This window comes from Antedon bifida, chromosome 1, assembly GCF_963402885.1.
Source record: "Antedon bifida chromosome 1, ecAntBifi1.1, whole genome shotgun sequence".
NCBI classification, from domain to species: Eukaryota; Metazoa; Echinodermata; class Crinoidea; order Comatulida; family Antedonidae; genus Antedon; species Antedon bifida.
This window is the reverse complement of record NC_136226.1, coordinates 6,591,000-6,615,405: the sequence shown is the minus strand read 5'-3', so window position 1 is coordinate 6,615,405 and position 24,406 is coordinate 6,591,000. Positions and strand designations below refer to the sequence as shown.

The following is a 24,406-nucleotide window of genomic DNA, read 5'->3' as shown; positions in this document are numbered from 1 at the left end:
TCTTTCTCTTATCAATAAATAACTAGAGTTCACTATAGTTATTATAAACCAAATGTTTCTCATCAACTCATGTTCCGATATTTAAAAGAGAAAACAAAACAATAAAATGTGGAAAAGCATCAATTAGCAGACTTTGGTCGCGTGATCCAAAGTAAAGATTATTAATATACAATCAAGTCAAGTTCAAAATATATTGAATACCCGGATCAGGTACTTACATATGCAAGTGATTATTATCAATAATAGTACTTAATATAATCCTGAGAATTAAAACGGCCGATCCTACATCCTATATCAACTGTTATAAAGAATTGTTGAGCCTGATGCCACATTTTGTATTGTACAAGTTCCTGATCATGTATCTTAGGATTGTCTTCTCTCTCCTGACTCTTGGTACTGTTGGCGCCGTACTGGACGCCGGTAAGTATACGTTATAACTTTTCTAAGGTGCTTTATTTTTTCACGGTTTTATTTATTACAAAGATATATATGCTTGAAAATGTTTGTTTTGTTTGTTTGAACTGCTGTTATGGACATTTTGAAGTTTGAAGAATTTGAAGTTCCTTTAAAATATGATGCAACTAATACTATACTGAATAATTATGAATTCCATGTTAGACACGTTGATACTGTACTCATCCTTTTCCCTGTGATCTTTTATTCAGTGCGGCCTCCACAACATCCATGTCTGTATAATTTGTGCATGGTAAGATCTACTTGCATTCCTAAAAATACCGATCCGAAGGGATACGTTTGTGAGTGTACAAACTGTTATGGAGGAGAATTTTGCGACAAAGGTTTGTAACATTTATTTGTAACAAGATGTTCATAAAGCTCTCTTTCCGACATTTTTTTTATACATTTTGTTTATTTATATTTACTTATTTATACATTATAAAAGTAATCGAAAATAATGCGGAAAGAATGCAACTTAAAACTGCAATATTCAATCTTAAGAGAAGACAAACAATTGCAAACAAACGAATGCAATAATAGAACCATAGTTTACTCTTATAGAAATTAATTTCATTGTTAAATATTTCTGATTTGTTTTTCAGCTAAATCAGTTTTTAATCCATTTGTTAATTCATTACCGTCGATGCATGCATAGTGGCGCGTGTGATATTGTTTGTACTGAAAAGTCTTAACATGTTTTTTTTTCAATTATGTTCAACAGCTAAGGTAGTTGCTAATCCGTGCTGGGGTGACGGCAACCATTGTTTAAATGGAGGTTACTGTGACTTCACTGATTGCACATTATCATGTGTTTGTCCACCAGGATTCACCGGGGACGTGTGTCAAAATGGTAATTTACGTTGGTTCTTTCAAGATTCCCTTTAAGTACAAATAAGCGAAAATTTGTCTAACGATTTATTGAAAACAACAGATCGAATTAACTATGTGCTTATATAATACTCTTTCAAAATATTATAAACAAAATCATATTTATTTGTAATAATATGTTTAGAACCACCAGTGAATCCTTGTGTTTCTGGAGAACACCAATGTCAGAATGGTGCAACGTGTATTCCAGATAAAATTGGCCTCGGCTACTTTTGTCAGTGTACAGATTGTTATGAAGGAAAATTCTGCGAATCATCTGGTTCGTAGCCTTTATTGTTTTCCTTATATAATAAATTGATAAAAATACATTGATAAAGAATGTTTTGACCATATTATATAGTTAATGTTTGTTACCTAAACTTGAATTCTTCGATATTCATTATTTATCATCTTAACAGAAGATCGAAAACAATATTGGATAATAAAACACTTTAGAAAAAGTTAGTTTACGGTACATGAAATGTTAAATATTATAATTGAAAATATGTTTTTGTTTGTTTTTTTTGTAGCTGAAGATGTTTATAATCCATGTGCTGATATTAATAACAGTCCTTGTTTGTTTGGCGGTGTCTGTGATTTCACAGACTGTACATTCCGGTGTATATGTAAACCAGGTTATTCTGGAATTGTATGCGAAAATGGTGAGTTAGCCCTACTAAATAAGAGATAAAATGTGTAATAATTTTAAAAACTTCTTCTAAAACTTGTTTAGATAAAATAGATGTAATGGTCAAAAGTTGCATTGCCTCTCATGAAGTGATACAACAAATTACTTTCTGATCAGATTTACGAACGTGTGGACGAGTCCAACCAAACTGTGTCAATGTTACATACTAATATTACAAATATATTATTCAATTTTTTTTCAGAACCACCAGTGGATGCCTGTACGTCTGGAAAACACAACTGTCCAAAAGGTGCAAAGTGTGTTCCAGATAAACTTGGCCCTGGCTACTTTTGTCAGTGTAAATCTGGTTCGTGGTCGTTTTTATACTTTTTTTTGCATTAAAACTTATGCATTTTTATGCTTTAAAGATTATTGTGTTTACGCACTTTTCAATCATCAGATTAGATGGTACTCTTCAAGAAAAACTGCATAAATTAGTATTTCAGAAGTAGAGTACTGAGAAATTACAACAAATATTCCCTAATTCTTACAAATAAGTATTTACATTTTGATATTAATTGTGTTCTTCAGCTAAGCCAGTTGCTAATCCGTGCTCAAGTGACAACAGTCCTTGTTACAATGGAGGTGTCTGTGATTTTTCTGGCTGCACATTCTCATGTAGATGTCCGCCAAACTTCATTGGTGAATTGTGTCAATATCGTAAGTTAAGTTGCTTCTTTCAAGATTTTTGTTTATTTTGCTTATAAAGAATTGATGTTTGAAATGTATCCACGTGTGAACATGCTATACCTTGTAAGGCATTAAATGGATCAATGACATACATATTCTCTGGTCCCTGGATAATAACATACTATGCATATTGACTTTTATATGTAATAACTATAGTGTTACTATTTATTAGCACAATGTCCAAAGGGTGTGGAGGTTGTATCATGCTTAATTAATCCATGTGTGTTTGCTACGTGTCCTGCTAATCAGAACGCACAATGTCGGTAAGTATAAGATTTGTAACATTTGTTTTCATATTTCCCTTTTCCACTTTTTGAAATAAATTTGTTTCCCATTAAAAAATTGTATACATTTCCATTCTTGCTCCTCTACATTACAACAACAAAAATAATGTACGTTTTCACGATAGGGCTAATTATTGCGGTGGTTGTAATGCAGTTTTCTACGATTCCAATGGAGTAGAAGTAGATTGTGGTAAGTATACAATTAACATTCAAAAAAATAATCAATGGGAGTATCGTAGTCTACTACATGAAAATGGCTGTCAGTGGTGTAGTTGTCTTTAGCCTGAGTAAGCAACCAATTTCAAAGTATTCCTTTGGTTTTAATCAATCGGGTTCAATTTTGCTGAGACCGTTACAACTTTCTATCAATTTTCAATCTCATTAAATGTGCTTGTATCATACTAACCATGCCTTTCTTTCCAAATATAAAACAATCTGATTTGATAATATTATGTTTATCACCACCAGTGAATCCCTGTGATTCTGGAGAACACCAATGTCAGAATGGTGCAACGTGTGTTCCGGATAAACTTGGCCTCGGCTACTTTTGTCAGTGTACAAATTGTTATGAGGGAAAATTCTGCGAATCATCTGGTTCGTAGCCTTTATTGTGTTCTTTACATTGGTAACAAGGATGTTGATAAGAAAGCTTTACTTTTCGACATTATTTTAGTCAATATATTATATTTATTTTTTATTGAAATAGTTAGTTAAAACTTTATCTTATCATTATATGGTACATGGAAAGGTTATTTTATTTTTTAGCAAAAGAAGTTTATAATCCATGTGCTGATATTAATAACAGTCCTTGTTTGTTTGGCGGTGCCTGTGATTTCACAGACTGTACATTCAGGTGTATATGTAAACCAGGTTATTCTGGAATTGTATGCGAAAATGGTGAGTTAGCCCTACTACATTAAGAAATTAGATATGTGTGCCTAACAAGTTTTATAATGGAATGAATAAAAACAAAATTAATAAAAATCAAATTTATGAAAATGTGAACCACAAAATACTTTGTCACTGATCTAGTTTTATTGAACTGCCAAAGAACGATTAAAGAAAAAGAATTTTAAAAGAAAATGATTTATTCAAATATTATTTAGAACCACTGGTGGATGCTTGTACGTCTGGAGAACACAACTGTCCAAAAGGTGCAACGTGTGTTCCAGATAAACTTGGCCCTGGATACTTTTGTCAGTGTGAATCCGGTTCGTGGTCGTTTTAATACTTTTTTAAAAAACATTTTAATATTTTAGTAAAACGTATGCATTGTTATGTTTTAACGTTTAATGTTTTTCTGTAAAAAATATGCTTCTCAATAATTAGATTAGATTATTTAGGAAACTTTGTAAGCATAATAGTATTTATTATTGTGATTTATTGATAGTATTCTGACATGCTGACTTTTTACGTTTAGCATCTACTAAAATATATACTTTTAAGTTTTGTCCAATGTTACTATTATTGTGTTCTTCAGCTAAGCCAGTTGCTAATCCGTGCTCACGTGACAACAGTCCTTGTTACAATGGAGGTGTCTGTGATTTTTCTGGCTGCACATTCTCATGTAGATGTCCACCAAACTTCATTGGTGAATTGTGTCAATATCGTAAGTTGCGTTGGTTCTTTCAAGATTTTTTTTTATATTGCTTATAAAGAATTGGTGTAGGAAGAATTTATGTCAACATAATTCTAGAAATGTATTCACGTGTGAACATGCTATACCTTGTAACACCCTCTGAAATTTATGAAAATATAGGCATTACATGGATCAATGACATACATATTCTCTGGCCCCTGGATAATAACATGCTATGAATATTGACTTTTATATGTAATAACTATAGTCTTTATTTATTAGCACAATGTCCAAAGGGTGTTGAGGTTGTATCATGCTTAATTAATCCATGTGTGTTTGCTACGTGTCCTGCTAATCAGAACGCACAATGTCGGTAAGTTAAAGATGTGACTTAGAATTTTCAAATCGACTTTCATATTAACCTTTTCCACTTTTTGAAACAAATTCTTTTTTTGCTATTAAACATTTCATACCTTTCCATTCATGTTCCTTTATTGACATTACAAAAACACAATTAATGTACGTTCTTAATAAAGTAGGGCAAATTACTGCGGTGTCCTACGACAAATACTTTTGTTTGTAAGGCGTATTTTTTCAATTGCTTTGATACAAAACTTATATGTGTTCCCCTCGATTCGCTTGCCTTGTTTGATTACATTACATGGATGAGACTATTAATATAACTTGTTATGCAGCTTCTTTGTATATTTACACAATATTGAAACAAATAAATGTTTCTTAAGAGGAAAAATGTAATATACGTTGTCATTCTGAAATCACATACGTTTTCTTGAATCATAGGGCCAATTATTGTGGTGGTTGTAATGCAGTTTTCTACGATTCCAATGGAGTAGAAGTAGATTGTGATGGTAAGTAAATATTAATATTCGTTATAATAATAATATTAATTAGTCGTAAATCGAAGTACCGTATCTATATGGTTTCTGATATAATCTAGATTCTACATTGTATTTTTACTTAATATTGGTAAAAAGATAAATATTTTGGCATACATGGCGTTTCATACGTATATAATACTCGGAAAAAGGGTTTCCAGACAAAAAAAAATCAAAATGCCGATGGTGGACTAACATAGAAATAACTACAGATTTGGTACAATTCTAGGACCCTTCGTCATTATCATTATTTTGACATTTAGTAGTAGTTATTATTACACAAATCAGTTTATAAACAGATTTATTTACGATCATGTGAAGTGCAACATATTTGTCTATCGATTGTTTAATTTATTCATTTTTTTTTATCGATAAAATTAATAGTGGCAAGGGAAGTAGTATAAATTCATAAATAGAGCGGCCATTATCAACAAATTAAACAACGTTTAAAAGATGAATTTCCTCCTTAAATTATCAAAACTAATAACTAAACTAATTGACTATGTGGTTGTATCAATACTATCGTAAAAAATGACAAATATTAAAAAAAATATTTTTAAAATGTTACACCAGTGCATCCCTGTACATCTGGAGAACACAAATGTCAGAATGGTGCAACGTGTATTCCAGTTGGCCTCGGTTACTCTTGTGAATGTACAAACTGTTTTGGAGGAGAATTCTGTCAATTTGGTTTGTAGTGGTTTTATATTTTAATAATTTTGTACCTTATTCAAAGATATATATAATTTATTAGATGTTTAATCATCTTAAACGCTAATCGTCGTTAGACATTGCGCGTCTCACTTGTGTTCGCCACTCAGTACGTTTTTGAGCAAGCATGTGTATAGGTCCGCATGTGAAAAGTTCTGTTCCTTTTGATGTTTAATAGCACATTTTAAACAATGTATCTCAGAAGTACTGATTAGAGGTAAACTAAATCCGGGTCATCAAGTCTACTTAGCCTTATTAAACATATTATAGTTGTTTCCTTCCTGTTGTTTTCTACACAGATATATGCTTATATTTTTTCAAACGCAAACTATACATTTTGTTATTCTTTTTCAATTGTGTTCTGCAGCTAAGCCAGTTGCTAACCCCTGCTTACGTAACAATAACCCGTGTTACAATGGAGGCACCTGTGATTTTCCCGACTGCACATTATCGTGTAGATGTCCACCAGGATTCACTGGTGACTTGTGTCAATATGGTAATTTATGTTGGTTCTTTTAAGATTTATGTTGTGTTGAATATACGAAGATGGTGTAGGCGTTAAAAAATAAATCAAAATAGATCAGAATTAGTCGTTAATATTAAGAAATCTGTCTTACTTTTATTAGTTGAATGCCCAACTTCAACGCCTTGCCTCACAGCAAAGTGTGCACACGGGTTTATAGTTGATAACAATGGCTGTCAGACGTGTAATTGTCTTCCTGGTCCAAGTAAGTAGGCTATATATAATTATTGGTAAGAATGTCATTTTTGTGCTTAGGTCGTTACAATTTTATTATTCTTAATTTTAATATTCTATTTTTATTTTATTTTTTATTTTATTCAAGCTCATTCAACAGCGGGAAACCCGCCCCTTACAGAATGGAATAAAATATACAATATATATATATATATCGTAAGACCTATACAATACAAAGTTATACAATTTTACTAATTTTATTACAAAAACAATTATAACGGTCAAAAAAGAGATCAATAGAATTATCTCTAACAACACAATTATTAAAAAGAAGACAAATACGCGAGATAAATCCATTCTTGGTAACATTGACACAACAATACGGCACATAAAGAAGATTACATTTATAATTACGAGTACGACAACCAACAGCTTTAACAAGAAAGGAAAACAAGGAGATAAAATTACAATTGAAACGTGAATTCATACATTTATACAAAGACACATTAACTTTTTGCTACAACAACAGTTTGTAATTTTTCCATTCTTAACTACAAATATACGAATTAAACCATCTAGAAAACAATTCCAAATTTCCAACATACCCTAGTTGATATAACCTGACGAAAATATTTCCTGTGAAGAAATCTGAAAACGATTACTATTGATTTATATAATAATTCATATTAATTGTATTATTGTGTAATATTAATATGAATATTCCAGAGCCATGTCCACCAGACGTTCAAGTATACAATTATTTTGTTAACCCATAAAAGCGACAGAGGTGATGAGTTCTGAAATGTCTATTTATAGATATCAAAGAGAAGCAAAGTGTATATTGTGGTGGTAGACAATAATAAGTGAGTGAGGGGCCGAGCGGTTAAGACAGTGGAACCGTAATTACGTAGCCATAACATCGGCAGGGGTTCGAGGCTCACTCACGCCATGGTTCTGGTGGTAGAGTCTTCTCGGATAAGGACTATAAACCGTAGGTCCAGTGTATACATCTAGCTCGTGTGCACTTTAAAGAACCTAGTACATCTTTCGAGACGAGTAAGGGGTTACCCCGGTGTATTAGTACATCACAGCCACTGATCATAACTGGGTCCTCTGGGAGACCAGTCTTTGACTGAAGAGGTTACCCAGTATAAATATATATTTCAATCAATCAATTTCAATCAATCAATTTCAATCAATCAATTTCAATTTCAATCAATCAAGTGACAAAGAAAAGAGTATGAGGTTCGTTGTGTTGTGCATTACTGTAAACTATAACGACATAAATATACACTTCTACAACTTTTCCTCTTCAGTTTGTAAAAAGATCGGGTGTGCAAACCCTTGTCCTTTTGGAAGCGAAACTGATGCGAATGGCTGTCCAACGTGCAGGTGTCTTCCAAATCCAGGTAATTAAAATTGAAAAGTAAACGAAAGAAAAAAACAATCATCACACTGTCACGTTAATCTGCATTAGGAAATATTTGACATTTGAAACATTTAGCAATCACTTTTATAAGTATCGTTGAAATGTTACAGTATATCTTACTACTGTATATAAGATATATAAACATGAACAGTAAAGATGAATACGGTAGCATATAGTTGTTTTGTCGTACTTTGATTAGTATTAGCAGGAATATTAATAGAACTATATATGTATTTATTTATAATTTAGCCCCATGCCCAAATGGCAAGAGACCAAGTAGATGTAAGAAAAATCCGTGTGATGGCACAACTTGTGAAGTTAACCCAATGACGGCCTGTGTGTGAGTATCGAGTCATCCAGAGTTAAGCCAGAGTTAATAGAAATGCAATCGTCCGAGGTTGATAAATAATGTTTTTGACTCAAGAAAGGAAGAATATAAGTTATCGTCTTTATTTCAGAGTTCCCTCAATTCAATATGTTATTTGAAAATAAAAGACACCTCCACAATTCCCATAAATACATACCGGATAATGAATACATTTTTTCCAACAAATACTTGAGGAAAGTACTAATCAAAAAAATGACTAAACTCCAATTTGATAGATAGCAGTTTTTATTATACTGTAGTTAAGTTAATGAAGAGTATGGTATTTTTTATATTATTCAAAAGACCAAACTACTGTGGAGGATGTTCTGCCGATTTCTATGATCACAACCTAAATATTGACCAAGAATGTTTACAAGCAAGTAAGTAGGCCTACATCATCATGGTAATACATATCACAAGTAACTATATCACGTCGTTCTTTTTGTAACCAAATTCACAATATCGTTAATCCTCGTCATAATCACATCATTGTCTTTATTATAATCACTTTCATCACAACATCGTAGTCGTCATCGTCATTATCATATCGCGGTTGCCATGCTTAGTAGCAACAGGGAAGAGTTAAATGTAATTTAACTCTTCCCTGGTAGCAATCATATTGCTGTGTTGTCATCGACATACCAGGACGATGTAAAATAAAATTACATCTCCTCCCTGGTCATATCATGCATCATCGCCACTATCATCTGATAATCAGTATATTATCATATGCAAGTGCAAATATAAATTTGCTTTTTTATTCCAAAATTGTAATGCTTTTATTTATTTATATTATAGTTTAAGACAAATAATTTTATGAAGAATTTTAATGTATTTTAATTATTATTATTGTATAACCCTTTTCATTTTGGTGAGCCACTTGACAGTGATTTATTTCGTTTTTGGTTAACCAGTCGTTTGGATTTTGAACTCTTTTGTTTTGTTTTTGGTTATGTATTTGTTCTTTTCTGACGAAATAAATGAAAAAAATCTTCATCTTCAACGAAGAAAACTTAAACACGTCTTGAAACGACGAATTGCCACAATGCTGAAAGTGCTAAAGACAATAGTCATTCTATTAGTTAATTATATTAAGTCATCTACCTAAATAATCATATTTTTTCAGATTGTCCACAAATAAGATGTGCAAATCCTTGTCCATTTGGAACTGAAGTGACTTCAGAAGGTTGCCCAACTTGTAGATGTCTCCCAAACCCAGGTATGGACAGCGAATTCTACGACAAATTGACTGTGTCGACATACCGTAATTCCAACCATAAATACATATTATATTTAAACACATACTCAAGCAGAATGTCCGTAGGAGTAGTGGTATACTTTTTAATTTAGGATGAATTTTGATTAGAATATTAATCTTAATTTACATCCCACTGCTTTAATACTGCCGAAAAATAAGCACACAGAACGGCGAAAGAAACAATATTATTGATATGTCTCATTAACTGCCGCATCAGTTATTCATTCATTAGTTACACTTACAAAACTATGTGATGTATTTTTAGCACCATGTCCTAATGGGAGACCACCATTTGCATGTAAAAGAAATCCTTGTGATGGCACCACGTGCTCAGTTAACCCAATGACGTCATGCGTGTAAGTAACTTTTTGTTCACATAAAAAACACCCCGAAAACTCTTGCGCAAGATGTTGTCTTTTAATTAATTAAAATTTTAAATATGAATATTGTATAATACAATTTAGGAATCATCGTAACTTAGATAACCAAGTAACCTTTTAGTCAGATATCAATGCTGTACGTGTTCTAACATACTGTACGGAACAAATGTTTCCAATGTTGAATCTTTGTCGTTTGTTTTAACAGACCAAATTACTGTGGTGGATGTTTCGTTGATTTTTATGATCGAAATTTAAACATTGACGAGGAATGTCTGGAAACAAGTACGTAGAAAAAGTGTATTTATGATTTTAAAAAAAATCATGTGTAAAATAAGTTATTATAACTACTCCATACTGTGAGAACGAGAGGTGATTCTACTAAAATTGTTTCACACTTCAGACTGTCATGGGGACCTAGTATTTTCCGATTGTGCTAGTGCTTGTCCACCGACGTGTAAAAACCCTGACATCGTCTGCAAAGCGTTGTGTCGACCCGGATGTACATGCCCAAAAGGCAAGGTACTCACACGCCTTTACTCAAAACGATGTGTCCGCCCCTCTAGTTGCAAATGTCTTGGACTTAAGGTAAGTTGTGTTATTTAAGTTACCACTGTTTATTGTGCCAATAAGAACTATTTTTACTTAAGTTAGCGATACCATTATTATACAGTAGCGTCAGTAATTACTATTTTTCACTTACGTTACCACTGTTTTATTTTCATTGAAATTTGTTATTGTCGGTACACTAACCACTTTAGATTATTTTATAGGTAATAATTTGATGCTTTGATTTCATCTTTAGGGTTATCTTGGTGAATGCAGAATTGCAACGACAGACGAACAATAGTTATCTTCAATACGAGTTTTCAGAAAAGAAATGTTTACCCAATAAACAAGAATATATATACATTTATGTTAAGTCAACACGATTCAAGTTTAATATGATATTTTAAAACAAACTTTAAAAAAATGTGAAGCATGTATTTCATCTATGTATCGAACCACGTTTATTTTTTCATATTTCAATCTTGTTTATCTTAAAATAAAGTTAAAATAATTATACTACAATTTGATAGTGTGTGGGTATTTAATTTACAAGGCTATAGGTTTGTCAGTTTTATTTGTAGTCGTTTCAAAGTGTTATCTTCATGATCAATATTAAATCAGAACTACTAGAGAGATAATCCGAAGTATTATCAAAAGACGATCCTACTTCCTATCTTAACTAACCGTCTGATCACAAATTTTTAATTTTAAGGTTTTCGTGAATTATGACACCATTTCTCTAATTTCAATAAATAACCCAGAGTTTACTGTATTTATTATAAACTAAATGTTTCTCATCAACTCATGTTCCGATATTTAAAAGAAAAAAAACAACATAATGGGAAAAAGTAAAACATCTTTCTATGTAAGCATCAAATAGATCCAAAGTAAAGATTATTAATACATCAAGTCAAGTTCAAAATATATTGAATACTCGGATCAGGTACTTACATATGCAAGTGATTATTATCAATAATAGTACTTAAGATTATCCTGAGGATTAAAACGGCCGATCCTACATCCTATATCAACTGTTATAAAGAATTGTTGAGCCTGATGCCACATTTTTGTATTGTAGTTCTTGATCATGTATCTTAGGATTGTCTTCTCTCTCCTGACTATTGGTACTGTTGGTGCCGTACTGGACGCCGGTAAGTATAGATTATAAATTTTCTAAGGTGCTTTATTTTTTCACGGTTTTATTTATTACAAAGATATTTATGCTTGAAAATGTTTGTTTGTTTGTTTGAAGTGCTGTTATGGACATTTTGAAGTTCCTTTACAATATGATGCAACTAATACTATTATACTGAATATGAATTCCATGTTAGACAACGTTGATACTGTACTCATCCTTTTCCCTGTGATCTTTTTATTCAGTGCGGCCTCCACAACATCCATGTCTGTATAATTTGTGTGAGGCAGGATCCTCTTGTGTTCCTGACAATACCGATCCGAAGGGATATATTTGTCGGTGTACAAACTGTTATGGAGGAGAATTTTGCAGCTTACGTTTGTATTATTTGGTTTTGTCATATCATATCAATGTTAACAGCAAAAGTCAATTTCAATTGTAAATAAGGCCAGCAGTGATCGGTGTCGAAGTGAAATCTCTAGATGATATGTTTAAAATGTTTAAATTAACTAAATTATACAAGACTCAACCCACCCATTAGGCCTACACTCAGATATTATTATTATCAGATCAGGAAGGGCTAGACTGACACAGAAAACAATTTCGACAAACCGTTTCAGATTTTCAACACTGTATATGGCATGCAATTTATTTAATCAAAAACTTTAAAAGATAGTAACTTGTATTTATTTATTTATATATTTATCACTTTGTATTATTTAACGATTGTACTATGGTACAAAACATATCCCAAAATTGCAAAATTTTGACAATAAAGTAGACTTGTATCTTATAACATCTGTTTAAAGCTCTATTTTCGACATTATTTTTAATGTCATATTGAAAGTGACAAAAGCAATCGAAAATAATGCGGAACGGCTGCAACCTAAAAATGTAATATTAAATCGTAACTGTGATCTTAAGACAACGAATGCAGAAATGTTGAACAGTAAAAACTGCTTTATTGTTATTATTAAAACCATAGTTTACTGTAGATGATTTCATTTTAAACATATTTATGTTTTTTGCAGCCACACCAGTTTATAATCCGTGTGCTAATATCAATTTTAAACCGTGCCAGCATGGTGGCCAATGTGATTTCACAGACTGTACATTCCGGTGTATCTGTAACCCAGGTTATTCTGGAATTTTATGCGAAAAGGGTGAGTTAGACCTGTACTGCATGAGTAAGAACCACGCGAGTGATCATCTTTACACGGCCTTAAGTTCAAAATGAGTACTATGTTGTCATCAATCATAATTTATGACTTCTTGTAACAGGTTATTTTGCTAAACCATATAAAAAAATAAGATGACATCCATTCATTTTCTTTCTGTTTCCAAAACAAAACTGTGCCGAAGTATGGCCTACAATCACTTTCAAAATGACAATATATGTACAAACAATCTAATTTATAATGTTATGTTTATCGCCACCAGTAAATCCCTGTATTTCTGGAGAACACAAATGTCAGCATCGTGCAACGTGTGTCCCGGATGATGGCTTTGGCTACACTTGTGAATGTACAAATTGCTTTGGTGGTGAATTCTGTGAAAACGGTTTGTAGTGTGGTTTTAACAATTTTAATATTTATTTAAGCATTGATAAAACTTTTAAACAATCGTGATCATGCTTGTGAATTTCTAAATTTAGTATAAGATGCTAACACTTTTTCCTGTTTGTGTATGTCCAATGATTTTGTACGATTATCATCTTGTTCTTTTTCAGTTAAGCTAGTTTCTAACCCGTGCTGGGTTGACGGCAACCATTGTTTAAATGGAGGTTACTGTGACTTCACTGACTGCACATTATCATGTGTTTGTCCATCAGGATTCACAGGAGACAAGTGTCAAAATGGTAATTTACATGGGTCCGTTCAAGATTCCCTTCAAGTATCATTAAACGAATATTAAATATTAAAAGTGCAACATATTTGTCTAACGATCTAACAGATCGAATTAACTGTGTGCTTATATCATACTCTTTATTATATCATATATAATCATGTTTATTTATAATACTATGTTTAGAACCACTAGTGAATCCCTGCGATTCTGGAGAACACCAATGTCAGAATGGTGCAACGTGTGTTCCGGATAAAGTTGGCCTCGGCTACTTTTGTCAGTGTACAAATTGTTATGAAGGAAAATTCTGCAAATCTGGTTTGTAGCCTTTGCTGTGTTCTTTACATACATTTTATAAGATATTGATAACAATGTTCCATTTTCGACATTAATTTTGTCAATAATGTTGTCTACACAAACTGGAAATATTCGATAGGCGTTGTTTGTAATATTAAGAGAAGATATCGTAAAATTTAAAAAACATAGTTTGCGGTACAAACAATTTGAAATGTTATGTTATTAACATTTTTTCAGAAAAAGAAGTTTATAATCCATGTGCTGATATTAATAACAGCCCTTGTTTGTTTGGCGGTGTCTGTGATTTCACAGACTGTACATTCAGGTGTATCTGTAAACCAGGTTATTCTGGAATTGTATGCGAAAATGGTGAGTTATGCCACAACATCACAAAACAAATCAGTTTCTGATTCTCGCATCTGTTAAGTGCAAAAGTTGTGTCTGTTGACGTAATACCAATTCATATATAATGCTTAGTGCATATAAGATTATTATTTGTTTTTAATTGATCTTGAAAACGTCGATTTCTCTTTTTGTCATTACATTTTGTATTGAAATTATATATAGTAAACGTTTGAAATACATATATAATGGGTAGCTAGAATAACTGCTTCTTAGATTATTTAAAAATTAATCTGATTAATTGCGTGATTGTATACTAAAAATGAACTCAAACATTATGTTCAGAACCACCAGTGGATGCCTGTACGTCTGGAGCACATAACTGTCCAAGAGGTGCAACGTGTGTTCCGGATAAACTTGGCCCAGGCTACTTTTGTCAGTGTGAATCTGGTTTGTATTGTGTTTTTTTTATATTTGTAAAATATTTTTCTAAAATAAAATAAATAGTTTTCTTTAAAACACTTAGATAATAGTAAGTGTTGTAATAACAGTTAAACAAACCTTGATCATACTTGTCGTGGATTTCTGCATTTAGTATATTTACTAAACATATTGTAGTTTTTTCCTGAAATTTAAAAATGTGTATATTGTTTTGTGTCAGCTACAAAGCCAGTTGCTAACCCGTGCTCAATTGACAACAGTCCTTGTTACAATGGAGGTGTCTGTGTTTTTCCTGACTGCACGTTTTCATGTAGATGTCCGCCAAACTTTAGTGGTGATTTGTGTCAATATCGTAAGTTACGTTGGTTCTTTCAAGATTTATGTTTTGTTTGTAAAACTCCGTAGGAATTTGCAGATGATAAAATATAGACCCAGTATTAGAGTTTGCTAATTATAGCGGTCGACATACCCGAATATTTCTTTTCATCAACACAAATTTCTAGTTATATATACATACTGCAGTATACATATTATAAATATGGTATACACAACTTACTGTTTTATCTCTGGTAAATTTAACCTATTTATTAAGATCACATCCTAAACATAGTATTTGAAATGTGGGCAATTATATCAATTCCTGAAATTTACCCACACGTGTACATGGTAATTTACTAACACCATTCTGGTATAAAACGAACATAAACAGGAGTGACACTCATCTTCTCGCTACGATAAGATAAGAAGATTTCCTCGCTAATATAATGCATCAATTCATTTGAATATTAACTTTGATATGTAGTAACTATCTCACTGTTTATTATAGCACTTTGTCCAAAGGGAGTTGAGGTGGCACAATGCTTAATTGATCCATGTGTGCTTGCCAGGTGTCCTGCTAATCGGAACGCACAATGTCGGTATGTATTCTAGGTTCTCGGCGACGATTCGACTTAACTGGTAAAAAGATAAACATTTTGGCACATATGGCGTTTCATAATTTACAATACTTAACCGTGAATCTACAGACAAAATCAAAATGTCGGCTAGTGAACTCATAGTAAAAGACAATAAAACAAAAAGCAAAAACTATAGACTTCGGGCAAGTTGATATCATTTAAAAAAATATGATTTCTTTAAAAACAATTGCAATCATTGTGAGGAAGAGGAAGTAAAGTCTCATATGTTTTCATTTTGGTTATTCTTAATGGACATTAAATAAAACAAATACGTTTTCAATATTCAATATTCAATATATTTCATGATTTATTTGATCATAGGGTCAATTATTGCGGTGGTTGTAATGCAGTTTTCTCCGATTCCAATGGAGTAGAAGTAGATTGTGATGGTAAGTAACGTATTGTACTGTAGTGACATGATGTACCAATCGTCATTGTACATTCCTTTTATTTAGGTGACTGCAAAACTTCAACGCGTTGCCTCACAATAAAAATCTGCGCACAATAACTGCCATTAGGGCCATATTCATTCATTCATTCATTTATTCGGTCAAAATCAACATACAATACATGATTACATAACAATGTTACAATACAAAAAGTTAAAACTTGAGACAATTAAAAAGAAGGAAAAAATGTTATAAACAATCTAAAAACAATGCAAAAGTCTAAAATGATGGTTAAAAAATGGCTTAAAAATGGTTTAAAAATGGCATAAAATACAGCATTAAAACAGAATATCGTTCAGTACCATAGTTTAAAAAAGTCATAAAAAATACAAGTTATAAAAAGACAAAAGAATATTAAAAAGCGTTCAGTTAAAAAGAGAGCAGCAGAATAAAGTTATGAACATGAGAATAAAACAGTTAAGTTGATTTCGACCAGGATAGCCCAAAAAAACCAATTACCTAGGTTTATTTCCGTTGGGGTCCTGATAAACAAAATGATTTAAAAACGAACTGCATCTCATTATCAAAATCAGATCTGTGATTACCTGTGTGCTTGCACCATAACATTTATATAATAAATAGTGTATTATTTTGATAACCACTAGTGAATCCCTGTCTTTCTGGAGAACACCAATGTCAGAATGGTGGAACGTGTATTCCAGATAAAGTTGGCCTCGGCTACTTTTGTCAGTGTACAAATTGTTATGAAGGAAAATTCTGCGAATCTGGTTTGTAAAATTTATTTACATATTGAAAGAAATCTATATTATTTTAGTCAATGTTGTTTATTGAAATTTAAAAGCAGTCTACTAAATTGTTGAGAAACCAACTCCAGGCGATAGACGTTACGGACTTTACGAGATGACAAACGAATACAAATGTCTGATAATTAAAATCATATTCACGGTACTTGGAAATTATTTTGTTTTCAGATAAAGAAGTTTATAATCCATGTGCTGATATTAATAACAGTCCTTGTTTGTTTGGCGGTGTCTGTGATTTCACAGACTGTACATTCAGGTGTATCTGTAAACCAGGTTATTCTGGAATTGTATGCGAAAATGGTAAGTTAGGCCACTGCATAACATAAGTGTACTAAGTTTTAGGAAGTAAATAATTAAAGCAAATTATTAATGTAAAAATGGTCTACAATTGAAGTAGCTTAATATAAATTCTAGCATACCATATTTTTTTAAAACAAATTATAAAAATGGAAAGCATGTTTATCAAAATATTATGTTCAGAACCACCAGTGGATGCCTGTACGTCTGGAGAACACAACTGTCCAAAAGGTGCAACGTGTGTTCCCGATAAACTTGGACCTGGCTACTTTTGTCAATGTCAATCCGGTTTGTAGTTGTTTGTGTTTTATTTTGTTTGTACCGAATTAAAATGATTGCTATTTGATAACATTATTTATAAAACACATCTCTCTATAATCATATTTTAACCTTACTAAACATATATAATTTTTTCTGACAAATGAATATTTCCTTAACGTTTGTTTGTCCAATAATTCTATTGCCATTTTGGTAATCGTTTGCAGCTAAGCCAGTTGCTAACCCGTGCTCAAGTGACAACAGTCCTTGTTACAATGGAGGCGTCTGTGATTTTACCAACTGCGCATTCTCATGTAGATGTCCATTAGATTTCACTGGTAACCTGTGTCAATATGGTAATTTTCGTTTATTCTGTTTTCGCATTATTAAGATTGCTTTTAAACTTGTGTACAAAGTACGGACTGTAGGCGGGAAAATCACAATGCAATTTCTTGTCGACTGGTACACCAGATTAAATATTTTAATTGTTAACTAAAGTACTATTTGTGTCTACAATTAACTAAACTCGCAAATTTATGGATGCATTAATAATATGACATGGTATAGGTATAGATAGATAAGTTTCATCGTCCATTCATTCATTCTTTATATACTTAATGTAACTTGGATGTAATATGGATATTTCATCGATAATAGTACTTATCAATTCATCTGAATATTATCAGATCAGTAACTATCTCATTGTTTATTATAGCAATTTGTCCAAAAGATGTTGAGGTGGTACCTTGTTTAATTGATCCATGTGTGCTTGCCATGTGTTCTGCTAATCCGAATGCACAATGTCGGTAAGGAGTGTAACTTAACTTTAAAAAAAAACAAATAAGCTTTGCTTCTTTTGTATTTTCTTTTCTTTTTCCATTTTTTAAAAAGTTTAATAATGCATGAATGTAAATAAAGAAAGACAGAATATATAATGTATATTTACTAATCACTTTTATACAAAACTTGCATAACTAAAATAAGGTATGCTGCTAATGTAAATAAACGTATTGTCACGTTCTTATTTAGAGTGAATTGGAGAAACGGGCTGTTTCTTTCGTATTTATATTTACTTTCACACATTGAAAACAATCGTTTTGTAACGCGTTTCTTAAGATAACGTTGTATATATTATAGTTCTTTTCCTGACATACTGTAATAAAAAGAAACCCCAATGCATTTTCTTAAATCATAGGGCCAATTATTGCGGTAGCTGTAATGCAGTTTTCTACGATTATAATGGAGCAAAAGTAGACTGTGATTGTAAGTAAAAATAACTTTATAACCGCCAAACAAATAAATGAATCGTAATAGATAGATAGTAAATACCACAGTCTGCTAAATCATTCTTTCTTCATTATAAACATTTCTTTTTTCAACATTTACTTTGATTAGTTGAATGCCCAACTTCAACGCCTTGCCTGACAGCAAAATGTGCGCACGGGTTTGTTGTTGATAAAAATGGCTGCCAGACGTGTAATTGTCTTCCTGGTCCAAGTAAGTATATTAAATTAGTACTGTATCAGTGTCCTGAAATAACCAAAATTTCTGCTTTTCCCTTTCATCACTCATTATCATGCTAAGAAAAGCTAACTTTTCTGAGTTGGGTTTTGACCTAGGCCATTAAGTTAATGTCTACACTATCAAACTTTATGTGACAAACAAATGTGATGCGCCCATATAATAGGCACGACGATTTTATATCTCTACCATATTTGGGAACATCACACATTTTTGTCAAACTAGTTTGATAGTGTAGACAGAGCTTTACGGTAATTAGTTATGGTAAGCAATATTTTAGATATTTAATGCAAAATAGACCTTACGGCAGTTAAAGTGTTCTTTCCGGAGGCATTTATAAAATAATATGAATATTTCAGAGCCATGTCCACCAGATGTTCAAGTGTACAACTGTTTTCTTAACCCATGTGACTCTGCCGAGTGCCCAGCAAACCCAGATGCTACCTGTGTGTAAGTACATGCGTAATAACAAATACCACATGTATTTTTCGTTTTGTAGAAAAAGTAAAACTTCTTGTAATTACAGACAAAATAGTTACAAGAATGTAATAGACTTAATAACGCAGAGGTTTAGGAACCCTAACTGGCCCTCCAAAGCTGGAGACCTCGGGCGTTTTTAGCCTTTTTCGACTTTAATGCCACTGTTTTGACGTCTTTCATTACAAGTTTAATTCATAACAGTATGAATCAGTAAAGCCTAATTAATAATACTATCATGACAAACCTTCAATCTTTTCAGAGCTAATTATTGCGGCGGTTGCAATACTTTGTTCTACGATACGAATGGAATCGAAGTTAGCTGTGTTTTAGGTTTGTATTTTGTACAAAAGAATAACATCAGTAATCTGTTCATAACAGATAATTATGATGATGTTAGTGTATAGGTTGGTGATCACAATATAAGACATATAGATCGACGACAACAATAATTAATCTGTTTCTTGAAGATTCAGAACTCTTGTCAACGCAATGCATGTTTACCATTTTCTTCTTAGCTTGTCAAAAGATTGGCTGTGCAAAGCCTTGCCCATTTGGAAGCGAAACTGATGCAATTGGCTGTCCAACCTGCAAGTGTCTTCCAAATCCAGGTAAGGGAACACTTTATTTGATTCCGAAGGACTCCCCCTAATAGAGGTTTTATAACAGTCGTGGCACGTGCAAGCGAAATCGGGCATAAGTCGCATGTGTAGATTTGTAGAGACAGCCAAAAACAATAAAAGGCTGAATTTGTTTTTATTTTTACAGAAAAAGATAGCTGAAACAGTATTTATTTAAATTTTGCATAATAATAGAACAATAGTTAATTAACGCGAATTAGTACGAAGTTTCATTGAAATAAAACAATTAGAATACCATTTTGCTAAGGCGTAAACTTAAACGTCCTGTTTATTTTTTTTTGTATTTGTCATTTCCTGTTACTTAACTTTAAAAGCATTTTTCTCAAAACACTGATTGCAACAGCCAAAACTTTAGACTGAGATATCTCTGGAAGTAGACAAGGTATCAAGATATTTTTTCAGCATTTTAAATCTTGGATTATGTAGTTTCAGTATTTGTGAAAATCTCAATTTTGAAAATTCCAACTTATGTTTGATTTCCCTTGCATGTGCCACTATGCAATATAGTAAAGTATAATTATTAAGATTAGTATTATTATTATTTTAGCCCCATGTCCAAGGGGCAGGAGACCAAGTAGATGTAAGACAAATCCCTGTGATGGCACAACTTGTGAAGTTAACCCAATGACGGCCTGTGTGTAAGTATAATGGCTTTGATTTGTTTGGTTTTCCACCACATTGCCTTTAAGCATGGAGGAAATATTCCTCCATGCTTTGAGTGACTTAAGCCCCTTTGATAGATGAGGTAAGGTAAAAAAGAGGGACTGATGTGGTAGAAATGTAGTCGCTGGAGTTTAAACCAAGTCTTTCAATGTTGATAAATAATGTATTTTTTACTCAGGGCTTCCTTCCATTTAATTAAATCTTTGTTTGAATGCTTCCATCCATCCAGGACACAGGTTCTATTGAAACAATCAAACTTAAAATACTAGTAGGGCCTATAATGAATATCTGAATAAGTGATGTAGTTTCACATAAAGTACTGGAGGAAAGTAAAGAAAAGGGATTACACTTCAATTTGTTGAGCAGTTTCATTGAAAACATTTTGATGAAGATGTTCCTATTTTTATATCAATTGAAAGACCAAACTACTGTAATGGGTGTTCTGCCGATTTCTATGATCACAACCTAAATATTGACCAGGAATGTTTACAACCAAGTAAGTAACAGCATTTTAAAAGGTCAATTTACATATCGCAAACCACATTATCACATTGTTCTGTTTGTAATCAAAATCATCTCATCGTCATAATCGCATACAGTAAATGTCTTTATTATATTATTATCAACTTCATCACAACATTGTAGTCGTCATCACCAATTTGTTTTCGCTGTTTCCTGATCATACCATGCAGTATCATCACCATCATCTGATAACGAAACGACGAATTGCCACAATGCTGAAAGTGCTAAAGACCATCGTCATTCTATTAGTTATAATATTAAGTCATCTACCTAAATAACCATTTCTTTTTAGATTGCCCAAAAATAAGATGTGCAAATCCTTGTCCATTTGGAACGGATGTAACCAAAGAAGGTTGTCCAACTTGTACATGTCTCCCAAACCCAGGTAATTCAGTGAATTATATGAAAAATTGACTGTATCGACATACCGTAATCGCTCCAACCATAACGACAACATAATATAATACTCAACGAGAATGTTAGTTAGTTGGAGTAGTGGTTTACTTAAATCTCTGTCTACACCATAAAACTTTACTTTGACAAAAATAAAAAATAATATGATATGCCCATATATGGACACGATGACGTCATATCACTACCATATACGGGAGCATTGACATTGACATTTTTGTCAAAGAGTGTAGACAGATTAATATAAAGATAGAGAACACCACATTTGAATTTAAATATTAATTAGCACCAACACGAAAGAAATATATTGTTGTCTCTGTCTCATTAACTACCGCATCGGTTTTCGTTTTGCAATAAAATACCTAAACTATGTAATATATTTTTAGCACCATGTCTTGATGGGAGACTACCATTTGCATGTAAAAGAAACCCTTGTGACGGCACCACGTGCTCAGTTAACCCAATGACGTCATGCGTGTAAGTAACTTTTTGTTCACATAAAACACATCCGCACCCCGAAAACTGCGCAAGACGTTGTCTTTTAATTAATTAAAATTTTATAATATGAATATTGTATAATGCAATTTAGGAATCATCGTAACTTAGATAATCAAGTATACAATGCTGTACGTGTTCTAACATACTGTATCGAACAAATGTTTCCAATGTTGAATCTTTGTCGTTGAACCTTTTTTTTGTTTTAACAGACCAAATTACTGTGGTGGATGTTTCGTTGATTTTTATGATCGAAATTTAAACATTGACGAAGAATGTTTGGAAACAAGTAAGTAAAGACAAATAGTAGTAGTAGTAGTAGTAGTAAAAGTGTATTTATGTATGATAAATAAATGTTAATAAAAATGTGTAAAATAAGTTAGGCCTATGAGTAACTACGCGGCCATACTGTGAGAACGAGAGATAATTCTACTAAAATTGTTTCACACTTCAGACTGTCATGGGGACCTAGTATTTTCTGATTGCGCTAGTGCTTGTCCACCGACGTGTAAAAACCCCGACATCGTCTGCAAAGCGTTGTGTCGACCCGGATGTACATGCCCAAAAGGCAAGGTACTCACGCGTCTCCACTCAAAACGATGTGTCCGCCCCTCTAGTTGCAAATGTGTGGGACTTAAGGTAAGTTATGACTTTTTTTATATAATAATGTGGATGAAATCACTTGTATACGAACTTTCGCTCTTATATTTTCACTTTTCTCCTAATTTGTGTCATAGGCCTACTTTCAGTTAACCATGCCTGCTTAGAATATAATTTCCATACATTAACCGCGTTAATTATATTGCATATATAAATTAATGATGCACTTTGATTTGATCTTTAGGGCGATCTTGGTGAATGCAGAATTACACCAGACGAACAATAGTTGTTATGCAATACGAGTTTTCAGAATTGAAAAGAATTTTTTACCCAAAGTGGTGACGTGTACCAGTGTATCTTAAGAATGCTTGTTTATTATTTTTGATTTTAATGAATTAGTCTTTAATTATTATTTCTTAATAATTAAATGACATAGTATAAAACTGACACCAAATAACGAGAGGCAAGCCATGATTGAACGTTCTTTATTTGATCATCATCAGGAAATGAATAATAATTCCAGACAATTATAACTACATTCTATTCTTAAGAATGTGAATGAGATATTACAATAGCTATACATGGTGTAGGAAAATCAAAACAAAAGGCGGCACTGCACACGAGTAACACCAATTAGCTGTCAATTATTGTTATGGTTGAATAAATTAATGCTTTCAATTTAACCGGCAAGTTCTCATCAAGCAAGTGTTATTACATTGTTCTCGTTATTTGAGTCAGTTTCATACTATGTTATTTAAATATAATCAGTGCATCTATTATTGATAATTAAATGATATGTACAAAATATCATGATATCAATGACGATTTTCATAACTTATGTTTTAAACATCATTCATATTCGTTGATATTAATGGTTTTGAATATATTCACACGCCACAATAAGTTTGAACATAAACATACAAACGTATGGTAGTGCTACTGGAATATTACAATAAAATGACAACAATCATGTTGTAGGCCTAAATGTTGTTATTGTGAATTGTAGTCAACTTATTTACATATATTCTTTCCTTAAAAAGTGGAATGTAAGTAGGCCTGCTATAATTAATATTGTCCCCATTTAACATTTATTGGATTAATCATAGAGATGAACAAATTAAAAAAACACACACAATGCAAACGCGACCTTTATATATACATATTATTGATATGGGGGAATACTGTTGATTAGTATCATAATCAAATATTGCTATCAGAAGGTTTTTGATGACGTATTAGCCAATCAGTTCGTATGATTAAATGTGGTAGCGTGGCCGAGCGGTCTAAGGCGCTGGTTTAAGGCACCAGTCATTTCGATGGCGTGGGTTCGAATCCCACCGCTGCCAAAATATTTTAGTGTTATTTTATCTCTATTTTTTGGGCATTTAGAGTAAACTATTTCTGTGATACAGTTCAACTAATGATGAAAATATTATTCTCTCTA

General features: G+C 32.3%; 2 protein-coding genes and 1 non-coding gene across 4 annotated transcripts; all 3 read left to right on the top strand.

Moving 5' to 3' along the window:
* Positions 1–346: 346 nt before the first annotated feature.
* On the top strand, positions 347–23,404 carry LOC144839674 (zonadhesin-like). 2 transcript variants are annotated; one of them, XM_078695130.1, is made up of 28 exons: positions 347–420; positions 666–797; positions 1,178–1,306; positions 1,469–1,603; positions 1,854–1,985; positions 2,214–2,318; positions 2,543–2,671; positions 2,874–2,964; positions 3,111–3,175; positions 3,454–3,579; positions 3,751–3,882; positions 4,092–4,196; positions 4,466–4,594; positions 4,847–4,937; positions 5,366–5,433; positions 6,034–6,150; positions 6,539–6,667; positions 6,798–6,899; positions 19,513–19,603; positions 19,893–19,963; positions 20,149–20,241; positions 20,819–20,909; positions 21,354–21,430; positions 21,749–21,841; positions 22,254–22,344; positions 22,575–22,651; positions 22,817–23,001; positions 23,207–23,404. In XM_078695130.1, exons 1-28 carry the CDS (start codon positions 357–359, stop codon positions 23,246–23,248), a joined length of 2,892 nt encoding a protein of 963 aa, XP_078551256.1. In that variant the 5' UTR covers positions 347–356; the 3' UTR covers positions 23,249–23,404. The 2 variants fall into 2 exon arrangements, with proteins under 2 accessions (XP_078551256.1, XP_078551264.1); XM_078695138.1 differs by lacking the exons at positions 19,513–19,603; positions 19,893–19,963; positions 20,149–20,241; ... (5 more) ...; positions 22,817–23,001; positions 23,207–23,404 and adding exons at positions 8,185–8,277; positions 8,547–8,637; positions 8,968–9,044; ... (3 more) ...; positions 10,703–10,887; positions 11,105–11,326.
* On the top strand, positions 11,934–18,442 carry LOC144851806 (protein glp-1-like). The gene is made up of 6 exons (XM_078709432.1): positions 11,934–11,999; positions 12,229–12,360; positions 13,713–13,841; positions 14,015–14,146; positions 17,860–17,988; positions 18,348–18,442. Exons 1-6 carry the CDS (start codon positions 11,936–11,938, stop codon positions 18,440–18,442), a joined length of 681 nt encoding a protein of 226 aa, XP_078565558.1. The 5' UTR covers positions 11,934–11,935.
* An 822-nt stretch (positions 23,405–24,226) lies between the features above and the next one.
* On the top strand, positions 24,227–24,308 carry Trnal-aag (transfer RNA leucine (anticodon AAG)). The gene has a single exon. It is a non-coding gene; the product is annotated as a tRNA-Leu (tRNA).
* Positions 24,309–24,406: the final 98 nt, after the last annotated feature.

Bases quoted from the DNA above. Each gene is read 5' to 3' on its own strand.
- LOC144839674 (XM_078695130.1), top strand. From the start codon at position 357: ATGTATCTTAGGATTGTCTTCTCTCTCCTGACTCTTGGTACTGTTGGC. The intron at 4,938-5,365 runs GTAAGTTAAAGA...CTTGAATCATAG, and splicing joins AATCAGAACGCACAATGTCG to GGCCAATTATTGTGGTGGTT. The intron at 6,900-19,512 runs GTAAGTAGGCTA...TGAATATTTCAG, and splicing joins TAATTGTCTTCCTGGTCCAA to AGCCATGTCCACCAGATGTT.
- LOC144851806 (XM_078709432.1), top strand. From the start codon at position 11,936: ATGTATCTTAGGATTGTCTTCTCTCTCCTGACTATTGGTACTGTTGGT. The intron at 14,147-17,859 runs GTTTGTAGCCTT...AATCGTTTGCAG, and splicing joins AGGAAAATTCTGCAAATCTG to CTAAGCCAGTTGCTAACCCG. The intron at 17,989-18,347 runs GTAATTTTCGTT...TGTTTATTATAG, and splicing joins TGGTAACCTGTGTCAATATG to CAATTTGTCCAAAAGATGTT.